A 20585-nucleotide genomic window follows, 5' to 3' on the forward strand; every position below is an offset into this window, starting at 1 on the left:
ACTCTTTACAATTCGTAAGTAACATGCAGTGGTGGACAGTAGCCAAGTTTTTTTTTTACTTCACTACTGTACCGAAGTTCATATTTTAAATATGCATCGTTTTTTTTATTTTAGGAAACTTATGCTATTATTTTACTACATTCCAAAACAAAATATTGCACTTCTTTTCTCCACTTACATCTCTTAAATGAAAGTAAAAAGTTATTTTGATCGTGGCATTTGCACTCAACAATTAATTTGTGAATGACTTCTGTGACCGAGTTAACAGTTTCCAGCAAACGATTCACTGATTCAAATGATCTGTTCAGAGTCAGTCTCCAGTAAACGATTCACTTGATTTTACAAACGAGGTTCAGCGTGGGAATGTGGTTTTTAAGGTTTTAACTTCAATCATCATGAATTATCAGTGTGGTTATCAGAGTGTGACGTCAAACTTCCTGCAAAATAAACATGAAGGGCTTTTACTTTTATTTCTTAAGTAAATTAAAAAATCAAATACTACTTTGACTCAAGTAATGTTGAAAATGAGGATGCTGTATTTATACTGGAGTAAGATTTTATTAAGGTATCTGTACTTTACTTTTAATTAGTGCCTAATTTGAGCTCTTCGTCTGTATCACGTAACATGTTCAGATCAATGGGGGAAAAGATTACTTGTTAGATTTGCTACTAGTCGCTAATGAAATATGCACTATAGTATCTAAAGACAAATATACTAATATCAAAAAATGAGGTATCTACTGATATTTAATGAATAAGAATTAGTGTGTATTTAGAAAGGCTATTAGTAATAAATGAACTCAATCTAATAGATAAGTAGTTAAACAGATACTAGCATCTAAACAAAATAAGATCTACAGTGCCTACAGAAAATCATCATACCCCTTTGAAATAATTGATTTATTTGTCATACAGTATGAAATCGAATCACATTTTGAGTCTTTGAAATGTTTTGTAGCCTTTTCCTAAACTGTGCCTTTTACAACTTTATCCTGAAGGTCTTTTGAAAGCAGGGTGTTATGTGAGTAAAGGTATAGATTTTGCCCACACTGTAAAACCCAAAAGGTTGAGGTAACTGAAACCGTTTAAGTAAACCAATTGCAACAAACCATTTAAGTTAAAAAACTAATCCTATTGAGTATTGTAAACTTAATCCATTTGAGTAAATGAAGCAATTTGAGCACAGTAAAACCCAATAAATGAAGTCAACTCAAGCCAACTGAGTACTGGAAAACCCAATAAGTTAAGGCAACCCAAACCATTTGACGAAAACCGATTGCTACAAACCATTTGAGCTAAAAAAAAAAAAAACTAATCTAAATGAGTACTGTGAACTTACTCCATTTAAGTTGAAGTAATGAGGTATTTAATTAACTCATCACCTTCAACACTGAGTTCAAAACTCTTTTCACATGAGTAGAATTAACTTTCAGTAAATTTTGAGTTAACTACACTCATTTCATTTGATAAAGTTGGCTGTTGGGTTTTACAGTGCACGGTGTGTTGTATAGATTAAATGTTAAGTCGGCCTGCCATAGTAAGAGCATTTTATATCGTGTGTGGAACAATCGCGCCACCTTTTGTTGGCAGAAAAGACAGTTTTTTTTTAACGATAATAATAATAGTAATAATAAAAATTGTGTGTGTGAACCCTCTCTTGAATCGTAAACCACTTAGCTTAGCATGACCACAAGTTTGCAGTGTTTCCATAAATAAAGGGATTTGAAATGCAGCAACACCCGAGATCACGTGACTGGATTTGACGTTTGCAATCATGGCGGCTTCGGAAGCAGTTGTAGAAAAATCATTCATGGATCCTTTCAAAGATGTTCTGGTTAATTATTTAATGCCAGAAAAATGTTACGACGAGTTCTTTTTACAGTTCAATCTTCTGCACGGTAGGTTCACACTGATTAGTTTCGTATTTATCTTATAGAGAAATGTAAGGGATTTTCCTTGCATACATACAACGATTCAATGACAAACAGGATTTCTCTTCTGCAAAATATCAGCACACCTTTTATTTTATTTTAGTTTTTGCAACTTTTTGTTAATAACTGCATTAGCCTCTTTAAATGAGAGAGGTTGAATTAATTTAAACTATTTAGTAATACAAATATTTCACGCAAAAATGTTTTGTAGGCATTAAACTGTTCTCTGAACTGTAAATGTGTGCTATTCATTCAATTTACACTTTAATAAACCTCGTCAGATGCATTACCTTGCGCTGTTGGAACAGGCGGAAGCTCATACATGTCCGTTTCTTACTGGATACTCATAGCATGTATTCGGCAATCATCGGGCATTTCCGTAAAAGCTGACACAACTTCGAACTCTTATGGTTTTGATTTCCAGTTGTTAATTAGCTAAATGTTAAGTTAAAGTAAACGTCATATACATTGTTACAAAATTATATTAATTATGTTAAAGTTCGTTTTATATTCACACATTAAGACTTTCTACTTGAAAATCATATTAGCAGCCGGTGACTATCAAAGTACAACATTGTTCAATGCTAATGTAGTATATTTATTTTTATATGCATTTAATTAATGTAGTTAATGTATGTAACGTTATATTTACATGTGATTTTAGACTGAATATTCAAAGTACCATGGTAAACAATATAGGGAGCGTGTCACATGTTGTCACTGAACGAATGTGCAAATATAAAACCAACTTTACCTCAGTCATTATATTATACATGTAGCATGTTATAATATAAAATAAATTTAACGTATTTGCTGTGTAGTTTGTAATAAAAACATGATCAGCTGTGTCTAACGGCATACAAATGATTTAAAAGTGTGATTTAGCTTCTTCTTTGTGAATTTTTACAGTGGATTGTCTGAAGATTGTAATCAGCAAAGGCCTGGGCATTGGCATCATTCTTGGTTCTGTATTGGGTAAGGAATGTCTCACCTATCTTTACAACACTCAGACAGACAATTAGTATCCTCTAACATGTTTTGTGCTTGTTTCTTCATAGTGAAGCTACCTCAGATTCTGAAGCTGCTTGGTGCTAAAAGTGCAGAGGGACTGAGCTTTAACTCTGTGCTGCTGGAGCTGTTTGCCATCACAGGCACCATGGCCTACAGTTTAGCCAACAGCTTCCCTTTCAGGTACATCTATGATGACGCTTTCATAGTCAAAATGATGCTTAACACTTTTAGCATTTTTACACGTCCACACACTGCATTTATAAATATTAAACAAAACTGCTTACTGGAAATTTAACTAGTATAATAATATAACCGTGTTTTTTTTTTCGGACAGTTCCTGGGGTGAGGCACTTTTCCTTATGTTTCAGACTGTGACCATTGGTTTCCTCATACAGCACTATGGAGGAAAAACCATTAAAGGTAAAAATGAGACAATCTCACAGTACAATTTTACAGATGTGTTCACACTGATTTGGATTTCAGTTCATCATTTGGTCTATTAAAATGGAAAAGAAAATGACAAATTTAGTCCTGATTTGCTCTGTGCTCACATTGTCATTTTATAACTACATTTACATGTAGTCATTTAGCAGACACTTGTCCAAATCAACTTACAATTGAGGAGGCATTCAGAGAATCAATAAGAAGTGGCAACACACAGAAGTCGTGCTAATTTTACAAAGGAACTGCTTGTGCTCAGAGAATTAAGTGCTAGATTTAGATTTAGGGGAGTGTTTCTACGGGTGGTTTTTTTGGCCACTCACCTGTGTGAAGCTCACTTCATAAATGCACAATATGTTTTATGAGATGTTGAGTGATTGTAGGGGTGACGCAGTGGCATAGTAGGTAGTGCTGTCGCCTCACAGCAAGAATGTTGCTGGTTCGAGCCTCTGCTGGGTCAGTTGGCGTTTCTGTGTGGAGTTTGCATGTTCTCCCTGCGTTCGCGTGGGTTTCCTCCGGGTGCTCTGGTTTCCCCCACAGTCCAAACACATGTGGTACAGGTGAATTGGGTAAGATAAAATTGTCCGTAGTGTATGAGTGTGTATGGATGTTTCCCAGAGATGGGTTGCAGCTGGAAAGGCATCCGCTGCGTAAAACATATGCTGGATAAGTTGGCGGTTCAATCCGCTGTGGTGACCCCGGATTAATAAAGGGACTAAGCCGACAAGAAAATGAATGAATGAATGAATGAATGAGTGAGTGATTGTAAGTGTGCCCGTCTGCAAAACTAGTGCAGGTATCGGTTTAAATGACAGCGAAATAAATGTTTTCTACAGGTGGTTTGTCATCCCCACTCACCTGTATGAGGCACACTCAGAATTGCATAATGTTTTGAGGTTGTTTTGTGGTCATCTAAACCTAAAGATATGAAATTTAAACCTAAAGATATGAATATTTTGCATCAGAACTTGGACATCCAAAAGAGCGTGCTGGGCTAAATGCATTCAGCGTGTGTGTGTACATGTGATAGAACATGTGATAGTTCCTCAGTCACACATACAAATAAAGATCTGCTGTGAGGAGATGTTTCTGATACCTATACAGAATTTTAATGGGCAACTTGTGATGAAAAATTATATGCTTTTTAACTTTTATGGTTGCGTTTTATGATGTATTTTATGATCATTTGCACATATCGAGTTCATTTTTATCTAACCAAACACATGAGATGTGACAACACCCTAAACTTAATTTATTTTAAGGCTTTACTTTCTGGTTGTACTGTTATTATTTGCAGGTTTGGGCTTTCTAGTGGTTTATTTTGGTCTGTTGGCAGTCCTTCTCTCTCCTGTGACACCCTTGTCGGTTGTCACTACCATGCAAGCCTCTAATATGCCAGCCATCATCTTTGGACGGGTAAAGTGGACTAAATAAACAAACATGTCAAAGCAACGGATTCAGTAGAAATGTATTTATGCCATTTTAAAATTATTTTTCCCTGTGTCTTTAGTTAATTCAGGCCGGTACCAACTACAGAAATGGTCACACTGGGCAGCTATCGGCTATTTCTGTGTTTCTGCTGTTTGCAGGCTCTCTGGCACGCATATTCACTACAGTGCAGGTAAAACCCCGGCAAATAGCTATTACACATAGTTATGGAAAAGTTGTTTTTTGTAACTCTGTACACATTTTTCCAGTCACTTTTGATCAAATTAATGTATACTTACTGAATAATTTATTTTTAAACTCGCTGAACTAATATGTTTAACACCAAAAGCACCACTGAGTAATTTTTAATATTTAAAAAGTCAATAGCTATTTTTAATTCAGTTTTGCGCAAGTTAATTCGCATTTTTGGATGATCACGTAAAAGATTTCTATCCAACGAGTCGAAGCAAACAAAATTAAATAAATTAATAAATGACTTGTGCCTCAGAAGACAATCCTGACACGCAGTGAATGTGTGCTGGTGTTTGAAGGCGTGAGATGCAGAGCATAGACGCTCTTGACAGGTCTGGAGGTCATTAATAACATAATAACACTAATACTCAAATGGTTAAGGCATTTTAGAATGACCAAAACAAAATTTCAGATGTTTTACAGTGTGTTCAGCTTGCATTCACACACATTTTTATTCATCACATGATCTCTTATAACAAAATCACATAACTTTTTTTAATGCACATACTGGAATTTGTTTGGTAAAAGTGTTTCCATCGTAGTTTTGCGCATCTTTTCTTATCGTATAAAAAGTTTATCCTACTGTTAATATGTGCATTTTCAAAATGTATGCACATTTTGGTGTTTCCATCAACCCTACTTTTATGCACATCTCCAAAATGCGCATAAAAATAGGTTGATGAAAACGTAGCTATTGAATTCTACTAAACCTGTGTTATTTACAACCCCCTGTTGTTAATATGGTTTACATGAAACCAGATTAAAAAATGGGGCATTTATACCCATAAATGCCAACAGGTCAGATTTACCTACAGTCATGTGAAAAGGTTAGGATGTCCTAACAATTTCCATATCAGGACATAAAAATGATTTAATCTTTAGCAGGTCTTACAATTCGGATAATAAAACCTCAGATGAACAACAAGATATAGCATTAACAACAATAAACCAGACAGTGCTAATCAAATGCCTTAAACAATCATGTTGTTGGTCTGGTGCCTTCAGGTGTGTTTTAAACATTGCCTGTCCAACAGCTAAAGCTTAGCCTAAATTGGGACATGCAACAACTCCCGTTAAAAAAAAAAGCAACGACAGATCAGTAGATCACAACAGAACAACAAGAAAACAACAAAAAGAAATCAATGTTCCAATAGTCCAGTCAAAGTCCAAACCTCATCCTGACTGAAATGCTTTGACAAGAGCTTTGCTAAAAATCTTCTCCAGAATGATTGGAGAGACTGATAAGGTCATATAAAAATGTATTACTTTAATTAATTACTGCTAAAAGTGGATCTACAGGCCAGTCAACCATGGCTTTTGTATCTTGGCTTTTGTGTTGTTAAATAAATATTAACAGGATATGTGAGGTTGTTGATCTGAGTTTATTCTTCCAAATTTTAGGATCTCCAAAGGACCATATAATAGGACCATAATAGTCTTTTTTTTATTATCAAAATACATTATTGATGCCAAACTAGCATTGGAATCACTAAATGCAATGTCTGGCATACAAGATAATAGTGTAAATAATTGTGTGTGTACTGTCTATATATATTTAAGTCATTAAATTAAATGATAAACTACTTTTTGAACAGTTCTTTTATAATGTGCAGTAACATTTCACAATTTGTATAGTATTTTTGATTAAATAAATGCAGCCTTGGTGAGCAGGAGAAGCTCGTTTTAAAACATTTAAAAATCCTACTGACCCCAAACTTTTGACTGTGTGTGTGTGTGTATATACATATATTATGTATAGTTTCTATACATGTGTATATACAAAACTTTGTGAATGTAAACATTTAAATATTGTCAAAGATTACTAGCATGAATAAATATTATCTGGTTAATTTAGGTATACTTATTATATAGTATAACTTATTTTTTACCTTATCTGTAACTTATCTTGACTTGCTTTGATATTTACGTGATATTATTGTGTCTGTGTGTGCAGGAAACAGGAGATTCGCTCATGGCAGTCACCTACATAATCTCCTCCTGTTGTAATGGTGTGATCGCCGCTCAGGTCCTCTATTACTGGAACAGCAGCCCTGCACTCAAGAAGAAGAAGAAGAAGACTCAGTAGATCAGAGCGAAAGGCAAACTCGCTGACCGCTTAAGCCAACACACTGCACAGAACAGCCCAATGGGCATCAGTTCAGTGTTCTAATCAAAAATAACGGTTCTTATGAAATTGAGATCTGCCCTGAAATCACATGCATTTATTGTTAACCTATCAGCGCATGAGAGGCAGGTACGAATACTGTAAAAGTGTACACATTTATTGTATTCCAGGTGCCCTAAAGTGGACCAGAAAGCCAGCACAGTGAGGTTCTGTAGGTATACAGGCTTTTCTTCCCCCTTTTAATTCCATTTATTGTAGTGGGTTGTTTAATTAGATGTTTTTTGAAGCTCAGGGAGTGGTGTTCATAATATTCCTGCGTTGGATTTTGCAATCTTCATTCAGTTTAATTGCAATAGCCACTAAAACCAACTTAGCTATTCTAAATTGAACCAATCAGTGAGGGAAAAAACATCCAGGCTGGGTTTTGTAGACATAACCTAGAATTGTAATGGTGACCAAATTGTCCCAAACAATATTTTAGTCCATGCTCTTGCGCATATGAAAATATGTGTTGTCATTATATGCTAAAGGCAGTCCTAGTGGAACATCAAAAAGGGTCTTGTTCTGATTTGTGTAGACGTCCAACCATATGGACACTATTCACGTCCTCCAGCACATATAAATGCTCATGTTGCTTCGGACTGTATACAGCACATTTCATTGTGTTTTTGACATATTAAAGATTTCCCTTTAGGTTATGTAAAGTGTTAATTAATTACTGTTTCTTGTCAATCTTGCAGTTTACATGTAGCCATGTTGTTAAGTATCACCGTGACTAATGGGAATTGGTTAAATTACGAAATTTACTACTCTACATGGCACTTTTTCCAGTTTGTGTTTCTCGATTTTGCGAATTACCCATCAATTACAAGTTGTCTCATGCTGTCTGAAGTTGAAAGGAAAGTTTCATTTGAATGATGGAAATTGCATATTTGCACACATTACGTTTGTAAATTTATTTTCCCTGTTTGCTCATGTATTGGTCTCTATTGGTGTATTTCAGGAGTGAGATATGAGAAATGGCTGTGATTACGGTTTTTCCATATCTGAATTTTAGTTTTGTTTTTTTGACCATTGAGCAAAAATTTCCATCAGATAATTCATATGTTCTTTGTTTGCAAAGCATTTTCTCTAGTTTAAAAGGCTTTGGAAAAATGACAAACTGTTTAAACCCTTTAAATAAACGGTTTTATTCTTTATATAACTTGTGTGTTTGCATTTATTTAGATGCGATTAATCTTTGCCCAAATATTTTTGCTAAATTTTTTAAATATTTGCCACTGTAAAACCCAAAAAGTTAAGTTAACTCAAACCGTTTGAGGAAACCGATTGCAACAAACCATTTAAGTTCAAAAACTAATCCTATTGAGTACTGTGAACGTAATCCATTGAGTAAATTAAGCAATTTGAGCACAATAAAATCCAATAAATGCAGAGAACTCAAACTAACTGAGTACTGTAAAACCCAATAAGTTAAGGCAACTCAAACCGTTTGAGGAACCGGATTGCTACAAACCATTTTAAAAATGTGTTAAAAAAATAATCTAAATGAGTACTGTGAACTTACTCCATTTAAGTTAAAGTAATGAGGTATTTAATGAACTCCTCACCTTCAATACTGAGTTCAAAACTCTTTTCAAAGGAGTAGAATTAACTTTCAGTAAATTTTGAGTTAACTACACTCATTTCATTTGATAGCGTTGACTTGTTTTACAGTGGATACATTTTTTTGACACTTAAATACCACACAAATATTAGCTCAATTCTGTTTTCATAGTAAAGGGACAAAAATTATGAATAAAACATGTATATCAATAGAATATTATAATGCAATTATTCATTCATTCATTTTCTTTTCGACTTAGTCCCTTTATTAATCCGGGGTCGCCACAGCGGAATGAACCACCGCAATTAGTTATTGTTAAATCATCTAAAATGGCATTGGAAATGAGATGGTTTATATTGATGGACTGCGATACATTTTTGCACCACTAGAGAGAGACAAAGAGTTTTTCCTATTCTGGTTTCTCCACTGGTACCCTTTACCACACTAGCTGTGTCATTATTTACTTGAGTCAGGCAATTAGTCTTCATCTGTCATCACTTTTTTTAAAGAAACCTACAGTTTACAGCATAAACGTATTAAGGTATAGAAAGGCATACCTGCAGTACTGGTTCTGCCTCTAATTCTGTGGCGATTTCATTTAGTGGATGCCTAGTAAAACTAATGTTTTAACTCACTACAATGAACACTTTTTCAACTTGGCAAATGAATCCTATTACCAGCTTACAATTGGTTTAATCATGCTTTTTAAACAAATGTTAAATGATCTATCTGGACCAGGGGTGCCCAAATTCGGTCCTGCAAAGTTTAGTTCCAACCCCAATCAGACACACCTGGGCTAGCTAATCAAGCTCTCACTAGGCTTTCTTCAAACATCCGTGCAGGTGTGTTGGAGCAAAAATCTGCAGGACACCGGCCCTTCAGGACTGAGTTTGGACACCCCTGATCTAGACCGATGCTCTATTTTATTTGTAGATGATCTTTCAAACCAGTCTGTTTTTTTAATGTTACTTTACAAGATAGGTTCAGCAAAAAGCAAAAATACTTTTATTGATTACTAACCCTCATGTCATTTCAATCCCCTGAAGCTTTCTTCATTTTAGAAACACACATTAAGATGCTTTAGATCAGTGTTTCCCAACCCTGTTCCTGAAGGCACACCAACAGTACACATTTTCAACCTCTCCCTAATCAAACACACCTGAATCAACTTATCAGAACATCAGAAGAGACTCCAACACCTGAAGTTAATGGGTCAGAAAAGGGAGACATCCAAAATATGTACTGTTGGTGTGCCTCCAGGAACAGGGTTGGGAAACACTGCTTTAGATTAAATTTGAGACTTTCATTCTCCATAAACTACAACAAGCTTGAAACATTCAAACTCCTTAAAAGAACCAAAAAATCATTGTCAAAACAGTCTGTGTGACTTCAATGATTCAGCTGTAATTATACGAAGCTCCAAGAACAATTTTGTGCACAAAAAACACTAAAAATGACGTCAGACAGGTTACTATTACATTTAGCTTACAGTTTACTAGCCGTTAGACAATGTATTGCAATAGAACGTATTGTATTGCATGCAGCAAAAGCACACCGTGATCCGATGAACAAAGTAGTTTTTTACAGTTTCATGGGGCTTAACATGATTAGTTGAACCACTGAAGTCACATGTTTTGACAATTTTTTGGTCCTTTTTCTGAACTACTTGGTGATCTTGTGACCTTGCAGAACGAGAGAGCTCCAGGGTTTCATCTAAAATACCTTAAATTGTGTTCTGATGATCAACGGATGTTTTTAGGAGATTAAAACGACATGAGACTGAGTGATTAATAACAGAATTAAAATTTTTGATGAACTCATCTTTCACTTTAAAATTACACACTCCTCAATTACCTGTTTAGTTTCAATGTGACTTTCTCTAACGTGTCAATTATTTCTCACTATAAGTGGCACCCCTGAGTCTCCTGTAGGTCCAGATGGGTTGGTTAGTCTAGATTTACAGAGCACAGGCAGACATAAACAGAGAAGAGTACTGGTTGAACAATAGTCCTCATGCTCTCAGACGGGACGGGTGAATGCAAATGTGCAAAGATAAGCGATGGCATCTAATGGGAGATTTTATCAAGAAATATCAAGTTAAAGCAGCAAGAGCAAATGATTGATTTCATTGTGTTCAGATTATTTTGTATTATTATTCTGTATTTTGCCAAATACTTGACAATTTCACCTCATTTCCAATGCCAGTTTAGATGATTTAGCATTAATTAATTGCATTATATATTCTATTATATATTCTATATATATTTTTTCTCATTCATAATTTTTGTCCCTTTAATATGAAAGCAGAATTGAGCTAATATTTATATGGTATTTAAATGTCAAAACTATAAAATTTAATATCCACTTATAAATAAATTAGTGCTGGGCAAAGATTAATCGCATCCAAAATAAAAGTCTGTTTTGACATAAGATATGTGTGTCGTATATATTTGTATATGTAATACACACACACATACATAAAAGCAAAACTATACAAAGCTTTTTTTAATAGATATATAATAATTATAATAATAATATTTCTCAAATGTATGCATATGTATTTATATATACATAATATACACAGCACGCACACATATTATGTCAAAACAAACTTTTATCTTGGATGTGATTAATCTTTGCCAAGCACTAACATTTTTTTAAAGAAGTATAATACAAATCCACACTCTATCAACACTAGATGTATATGTTATTGGACATTGCAAATATGGAACTGTCTGTGGCAAGAATGCATGGCGCTTCTACAAAAACTATAACCTAATGAATAATACCTAAGATAAAAGGTATGCTATTGTGAATTTTTTTCTTTTCATTTTATTTAATTTATGTATACAAGTGCAATGAATCTACCTTTGTTAAAAGTGTCCTTGTAAACACTTGCAAAGGTTAATTAATTAATTAATTTACTAGTTATTTATTTATATGTATTGTAACTTTTTTCTCTCTCTTTTCTTAATTTTGGCTCCGATTTGTTTCCTTTTTTGTTTAATTATTTATCATTTTCGCCAAGGGTTGGGTGGGGTGTTGTATTAATAGAAAATGCAATTGGTTGCTCTTCTTGTCAATAACAATGTATGCTAGGTTATTTCCAACTGTTCAATAAAAAATGTATCACAAAATAAGAAGTATAATGCAAAACCAAAGAATCTGTAAATCCTTCAAAATGCTTATTCTCTATAAAGAGTTGCAGCATCTCCAAATAAAATTTCATAAAAACGAATTAGACAAAGTTATTGCCATAATAAGTGAATGAAACATCTTTTTCTGTAATTTATCCCATATTTTTGAGCATTAAAATAAAAGCATTCTTCACAGCTCACAATAAACCCAGGGAACAGCTGTCATTTTACCAAAAAGACATTATATATCTTAGATTCCTCAGTTATTTCACATCCCCATTCTATGGTTGCCTTCATTATTTTGGCTTGTTATTTATTGGCATTGCAATTTAGGATGCATATTTTATTTAAATTTGCAGAGTCATTCAGTGTGCTTTCATGTAGGTGTTAATCTTGTGGAGTCTACGTAAGCACAAAGCATCCGACTTGATGGCTCTTCAACTCCACCCCCAAATACAACCGGCTATTCTTGTCGATCGGCTCGGGAGAGTATATGTCAAACACTCCTGTCAATGCTCATCACAGACCATTTTATTCGAATACATTTATTCATTGGATAAAATTACACATGAGGAATTCTAAGTATAGGAAATCTCAACTAAACTCTCTAATAACCAATAATTTTTTAGATGATGCACTGAATTAAACATGGCAGTAAATACATGTATATTACAATAAACTCAAAAATAAATGTCAATGATTCATCAAAGTCATGAAATTAATGGAATGATATTAAGAATTGTTTCTTGTCAGCTTGACTGATTTCCAAAGGATCATTGATGATTGATGATTGGAATAATGATGTTAATAATCACAAACTTTTTTAAATGAAAATGTATTCTCATAATTTTTCACAATTTTACTGTTACTCAATAAAATAAAAGTAAAATGACAAAGAATTGAATAGGTGTGAGAGGGGCACCACTGGACAGTGTAACACGCATGGTTTAAATATTTCCACATATGCTACCATAACAAAACTAATTTTGAAGATACCAATCATTGAACCTATAACTATAGCAAATAAACACTGAAATAATTTTTGATCGGTTTTTGGTGTATATTTAAAAATACATAAATCTGCTGCTATTTTAATCTCTCATTGGTTATTTAGTAAAGTTTATTTTTCATTCATTCATTTTCTTTTCGGCTTAGTCTCTTTATTAATCCGGGGTCGCCACATTGGAATGAACCGCCAACTTATCAAGCATATGTTTTTACACATTGGATGCCCTTCCAGCTGCAATCCATCACTGGGAAACATCCATACACTCTTGCATTCACACATACACACGCAATTTAACTTATTCAATTCACCTTTAGCGCATGTCTTTGGACTTTGGGGGAAACTGGTGCACCTGCAGGAAACCCATGCAAACACGGGGAGAACATGCAACCTCCACAGAGAAATGCCAACTGACCCAGCCGGGGCTCGAACCAGCAACCTTCTTGTTGTGAGGAGATCGTGCAACCCACTGCCCCACCGCACTGCCTTGTGAAGTTTATTTATAAACAAATTCCGAGAGGATCACGTGCTTATGATTGACCACAGCTGGCCCCGCTTTAGCTAACACATGATTCACCAATCAGATGATTCCTAATTCACAATAAATAACCACAGTATCTTACCTCAGTTATATTCATTTTGAAGAATCCTCCCTCCACCTCCTCCTTTTTTCCTCAATAGGGCAGCACAGTGGCCCAGTGGTTAGCACTGTTACCTCACATCAAAAATGTGACAGGTTCAAGTCCTTACCAGACCAGTTGACTGTGCGGAGTTAACATGTTCTCCCCGTGCTAGTGTGTGTCTAACAAACCATCGTTATACAATAACTTGCCTAATTACCCTAACCTGCCTAGTTAACCTAATTAACCTAGTTAAGCCTTTAAATGTCACTTTAAGCTGTATAGAAGTGTCTTGAAAATTATCTAATAAAATATTATTTACTGTCAAGTTTTAATAACTAATTAAAATAAATCAGTTTTTAGAAATGAGTTATTAAAACTATTATGTTTAGAAAAGTGTTGAAAAAAATCTTCTCTCTGTTAAACAGAAATTGGGGAAAAAAATAAATGGGGGCTTATAATTCAGGAGGGCTAATAATTCTGACTTCAAATATAGGGATGCTCTGAACGATCTGCCAAAAATCGGTATCGGTCAATAATTACATTTCACAACTCGATTGGTACTTGCTGATATGGCCGATCTCATGAACCGATCGCAAGTGTTTGTTTCCAAGTTTACAACCCGGGTTATACATCTACTGCACTACAACACGTGAGTTTTTCTTACCTTTTTTTCTATGTTTTATCTATTATTTTTTTGCTAAAGCTGCTTCTGACCATTACATGTATGTACATCCTTAATTTATTATCTTAGGTAAGGTGGGATCTCAAACTTATAGGAAAAATCTGCTTATGCAATGGCACATTTCTACATTTTTTATGTTACAGCCTTATTCCAAAATAGATTAAATTTATTTATTTCCTCAAAATTCTACACACAAAACCCCATAATGACAATGTAAAAAAAGATATTTTGAAATTGTTGCAAATTTATTAAAAATAAATCACCTGAAAAATCACATGTACATAAGTATTCACAGCCTTTGCCGTGAAGCTCTAAATTGAGCTCAGGTACATTCTGTTTCCACTGATCATTCTTGAGATGTTTCAGCAGCTTAATTGGAGTTCACCTGTGGTAAATTCAGTTGATTGGACATGATTTGAAAAGGCATACACCTGTCTATATAATGTCCCAGGGTTGACAGTACATGTCAAAGCATAAAGACAAAGGAATTGTCTGTAGACCTTCAACTCAGGATTGTCTCAAGGCACAAGGCTGGGGAAGGTTACAGATAAATTTCTGCTGCTCTGAAAGTTCCAATGAGCACAGTAGCCTCCATCATCCGTAAGTGGAAGATGTTTGGAACCACCAGGACTGGCCGGAGTGATCGGGGGAGAAGGGTCTCTGTAGGGAGGGAGGTGATCAATAACCCGATGGTCACTCTGTCTGAGCTCCAGCGTTCTTCTTTGGAGAGAGAAGAACCTTACAGAAGGACAACCATCTGTGCAGCAATCCACCAATCAGGCCTGTATGGTAGAGTGGCCAGGCGGAAGCCCACTCCCCGCCTGGAATTTGTCAAAAGGCATCTGAAGGACTCTCAGACCATAAGAAAAAAAATTCTCTGGTCTGATGAGACTAAAATTTAACTCTTTGGAGTGAATGCCAGGCGTTACGTTTGGAGAAAACAAGGCACCGGTCAGCATGGTGAAGCGTGGTGGTGGCAGCATCATGCTGTGGGGATGTTTTTCAGCAGCAGGAACTGGAAGACTAGTCAAGAGAGAGGGAAAGATGAATGCAGCAATGTACAGAGACATCCTGAATGAAAACCTCAGACAGGGGCGACGTTTCATCTTCCAGCAGGACAGTGACCCAAAGCACACCGCCAAAATACCAATGGAGTGGCTTCACAACAACTTGGTGAATGTCCTTGAATGACCCAGCCAGAGCCCAGAGCTAAATCCTATTGAACATCTCTGGAGAGATCTAAAAAAAAAAGGCTGTTCACCATCCTTTCCCAGCCAACCTGATAGGGCTTGAGAGGTACTGCAAAGAGGAATGGGCAAGACAGGTGTGCCAAGCTTGTGGCATCATATTCAAAAAGACTTGAGGCTGTAATTGCTGCCAAAGGTGCATCAACAAAGTATTGAGCAAAGGCTGTGAATACTGATGTACATGTGATTTTTCATGTTTTTTATTTTTAATAAATTGGCAACAATTTCACAGAATATTTTTTCACATTGCCATTATGGGCTATTGTGTGTAGAATTATAAGGAAATAAATGAAAGCAAAAAGTCAAGCGCGAATACTTACCAGATGCACTGTATATATACATACACACACACACACACGCACACACACACGCACGCACGCACGCACGCACGCACGCACGCACGCACACACACACACACACACACACACACACACACACACATATATATATATATATATATATATATATATATATATATAGATATTTATTTATTTATTTATTTATTTTTTTTTTTTAGGTCAACATTATTAGCCCCTTTAAGCTAACTTTTTTTCTGATAGTCTACAGAACAAACCATCATTATACAATTACTTGCTTAATTACCCTCACCTGCCTAGTTAACCTAATTAACCTAGTTAAGTCTTTAAATGTCTTTAAATGTCATTTTAAGTTTTCAAGTGTCTTGAAAAATATCTAGTAAAATATTATGTACAATATTATGTGTTTAGAAACGTGTTGAAGAAATCTTCTCTCCGCTAAACATAAATTGGGAAAAAAATAAACAAGGGGGCTAATAATTCAGGAGGGCTAATAATTCTGACTTCAACTGTACATATATATATAAATCCCTAGATCAACTCATTTAAGTTTTCATGTGTCGCTTTAGATTCCTTATATATTCCATATATATTTTATTGTAATAATATTTAAAAATTATATTGTAAAAAGCGTAAACTGTAATTATGAATCAACTGTGAAACAAGTGCCTAAACAAAAGTCTAATTGGGAAAAATAATTTACTCTGATCTCCATGTGGATTCAGATCACAAACTGAGAAAGTCAAAAAGTGTTAGGTTGTACCCTGCTCTCTAATGCATTTAGCTGGATTACACAATCTATTTTTCCACCATCGTTTCTGTCGGGAATCCCTCGAAGTTCAGCCCACGCTCTTATCTCAGCTCACCTGAGAAGGAGACTGTTTCCTCTACCTCTATCTTTAAATCAGTGGCTCTTAACAGCACCTCCTCATCTCTGTGCTTGACAAAGCGAAGGCCCACACAAGTCTATAATGACAGATTGGCAACATTTTTAGCTCCCAGCTTCTTGTCAAACTATACTGACAGTAGTAACATCACAGGTACGCCTATTAACATTGCATGTTAACTCTGCTTGCATGAGATCTCAGGTGATGGGTTGATCTTTTTTTTTTTTTAATTAGTAATGCTGAGTATCTTGTTTGAGTCTGCCTGTGTTTCACTGCTCCTCGCTCTCGCTTGATTTGCTGCAAGACCAGTCTTGCCCAGGGTGTGGTGCTCATTAGTGTTCACTGTCAATCACTCTTTCAGTGCTTCCTCTATTAACCACATTAACCTGACACATATGTACACGTGCTCCATCACAGAATGCCACGGCTGCTCCAATGATGGCCTTTAACGTTTGAGGTCTCTATAGAACATAGTACATTTTTGATTTAATCCGAAACTGGTCCTAAATATTTGGTTAAATGCTTAACAATAATGTCTTATTTGTTCAAACTATTTATTTATTATGAGTTGAACCAACGCAATTCTTAAGTCTTTTGGGGGACAGCTTAATTGTTTTATGTTCAATCCACTTAAATTTGTAAAAACGATTAGGTTAACTTAACGATTTGTGTTGGGACCACATAAAGGAATTGTGTGGAACCCAGCATTTTTTCACAGTTTAGGTATAACATAGGCTACAGGTATAATATATACAGTACAAACCCAACTGATGGGTTAAAATTTGGGTTAAGTTCGTCCATATTACACTCAGTTTTGAGTTGAAATAACCTTTTTAGAATGCAAAGACTAATAATTATGAACACTTTTACAACATTAATAATATTATACTTTAAAATGCTGTGTTGTTTAAACCCAAATTTAAGTCAGTTATAGACAAACACAATTTTTGGGTTCTTTTTTTTTACAAACAGTATAAATTTGATGCAACAGGCTAATAATATTAGCACTAAAAAGCATTAGCTGATACATCAGTGCATCTTTAATTAATGTATTTTATTAATCTTTATAACATCAGTTAGTAAGAACCAAGTCAAAAGTCAGTCAGCTTTATTGTCAATTCAACCACATGTACAGGACATACAGAGAATCGAAATAGCGTTACTCTCAGACCCTAGGTGCCTGGCATATAATATTACTACAAATTGAGCATTGTTAGTGTTTTTCAGCAACTTCATCAAGATATTTAACAATAAACAGTACAGTAAAAGCAGAAATTACCTTTAATAAATTCCATAGGAGTATACATTGCTTATTGTGAGTTCGTGTTAAATAATACAGTCAACAAATGAAAACCTAGTCTTATTAAATGTTGTGTTTACTGTAAAAAGTTCTGGGTTCCACACAATTGATTTGTGTTGGGACAACATGAAGGAATTAAGTTAACATATTAGTTCTTACAAATTTAAGTGGATTGAACATAAAACAATTAAGTTGTCCCAATAAACTCCAGAATTGTCTTGTTTTAGCCTATTTTATATTAGTAGATTGAACTTTTTTGAGTGTATTACACTCAATTTTGAATTGAAGCAACCTTTTTAGAGTGCAAAGACTAATAGTTCATAATACTTATACAGCATTAATAATATTACACTCTAAAAATGCTGTGTTGTTTCATCACAGATTTGGGTCAATTATAGACAAACCCAATTGTTGGGTTCTTTTTTCCCCAAACAGTACAAATTTGACGCAACTGGCTAATAACTAATAGCTCTAAAAAGTATTAGCTGATACATCAGTGCATCTTTAATTAATGCAATTTATTAATCTTTGTTAACATCAGTTAGTAAAGATCAAACTGATCATTATTTGTATTTTCAATGACTTCATCATTAGATTTGACCAGTAAAATAGAATTAGTAAATGCTGAAATTACCATTAATCCATGCCATAGGGGTATATATTGCTTATTGTGAATTTATGTTAAATAATACATTCAACAAATGAAAACCTAGTCTTATTTAATGTTGTAGACACTGTAAAAAATGCTAGATTTCCACACAATTGATCTGTGTTGAGACAACATGAAGGAATTAAGTTAACTTATTAGTTCTTACAAGTTAATGGATTGAACATAAAGCAATTAAGTTGTCCCTCAAAATAACACAAGAATTGTCTTGTTTCAGCTCATTTAACAAACAGCAAATGTAATTTTTTGAGTGTAATAACTAATAACTAGGCCCACACAGAATCTGCGAGTGCAGAAATCCACAGATTTTTAGCTCATCATTGTGTCTATTTATTTACTTGTGTAAATGTGTGTAAATTTATATTTATTCAGTTTTTAAATTAATTTCAGTAATATTATTGACTAATCTGAAGGTGTTCATTTGAATTATTTGCAGTACAGTTTTGTCTTTTAGTTCATATATTATATGAGAGACTTGCTTTGTTTACCAAACAAGTGGATCTAGATGGATTTGCATTGTAAACATACAATAAAAGTTAAAAAGCTATTATGTTTTATTTCATATATTACGTTTTGAGTTATGATACTCCCAAAATCATTCCGCATAAATGCGCAGATTTATTTTTTTACAAACTTCTGCACAGAAATAACAAAAAATGTCCGCAGATTCTGTCTGGCCCTACTAATAACTAATCATTTTTTATTGGATCGAAGAAAATAAGTTGAACTACAAGCTCAGTACACTAATCAATATTCAACTTCCTCCTTACCTTTTTAAATAACAAATAAAAGTAATCTTCGAGTGGTATAAAACTTGTCTATAATCCAAAACAACTCATTATACCGTTGACGTTGCCAACTATGAGCTAAGTTAGGCGGGTAGGCTACTGCTTTGGCCTCATGCCAGCCTTTTGATGTAGACATGTTTTGTTGACAAGCCGGAATCATTGTGTGTTTCATTTTATGTCATTCTGAATGAATAAAGTTATGAGGTACACACCTACTCCCTCTTAAAGAACAGCATCCAAATCTTGATTAAAAAAAAGAAAGATCAAGATACAGGATGTTGATAGATTTGGCAAAAACATCCCGCCTGCTGTGTGCACATTTGTTGCTATTTCTTGTTTGTTCTTGCATCTTTTACTGTAAGGAATGCATGTTTTGTCCACACAAGCTGTTGTAAATGGCACACACAAATTAGATTTCTCTTTAAGAAGGTTTCATGTTATTAGCCTATAAAATTAAATTTGGCAAGTGGCAGACACAACATAGACTGTTATCCGATGTCCACCCTCCTTATGTTGCGTGACAGGCAGCTCTTGTCTAGGCTGACTCACAAACACATGCATGTTTCCAGCCCTGGTGGCATTTCAGCCAACCGAAACGGCTCTGTTAGAAAAAAAAAAAGAGGAAAATTTACGCCCACTCACTCACCTGTGCACACACAGCGTCTGAGGTATGACTGAGAAGACATCAGATGAGTGAGCGATGAAAGATGTTTTGATGTAGACCTGTGGACAGATTGAAAATAAAATAGAGTCTGTTTAAGTAATAGCTCAGTCAAAAATGTAAATCATGTCATTTCCTCACCCTCAATATTTCGTTCCAGCTATTACTTTCCTGTGAAAGAGAGAAGCAGCACTGAAGTATGGTTCTGAATGATTCAAACTCAGAGTGAATGACATTTTAATGAGTATAAACAAAACATACTGAACAATAAAAGGATGACACAACATCAGTGTGAGAAACAATCTAAAATTAAAGTGGAAATATTTGTTCACATAATTTTATCTTGACTAAAAATGTTACATGCAGCCTGGGGTTGATATCAATGGCCACTTTATTAGGTACACCTGTTCAACTACTTGTTAACGTAAAGATCTAATCAGCAAATCGCATTGCATTCAGACATGGTGAATATAATC

General features: G+C 34.7%; 1 protein-coding gene across 1 annotated transcript; it reads left to right on the forward strand.

The window, feature by feature from the left end:
* Positions 1–1741: 1741 nt before the first annotated feature.
* mpdu1b (mannose-P-dolichol utilization defect 1b) lies at positions 1742–8392 on the forward strand. The gene is made up of 7 exons (XM_056461400.1): positions 1742–1898; positions 2841–2906; positions 2990–3122; positions 3277–3362; positions 4681–4799; positions 4894–5004; positions 7018–8392. Exons 1-7 carry the CDS (start codon positions 1775–1777, stop codon positions 7147–7149), a joined length of 771 nt encoding a protein of 256 aa, XP_056317375.1. The 5' UTR covers positions 1742–1774; the 3' UTR covers positions 7150–8392.
* The last annotated feature ends 12193 nt before the right edge of the window (positions 8393–20585 follow it).

Source organism: Danio aesculapii, chromosome 7 (genome assembly GCF_903798145.1).
Source record: "Danio aesculapii chromosome 7, fDanAes4.1, whole genome shotgun sequence".
Classification (NCBI taxonomy): domain Eukaryota; kingdom Metazoa; phylum Chordata; class Actinopteri; order Cypriniformes; family Danionidae; genus Danio; species Danio aesculapii.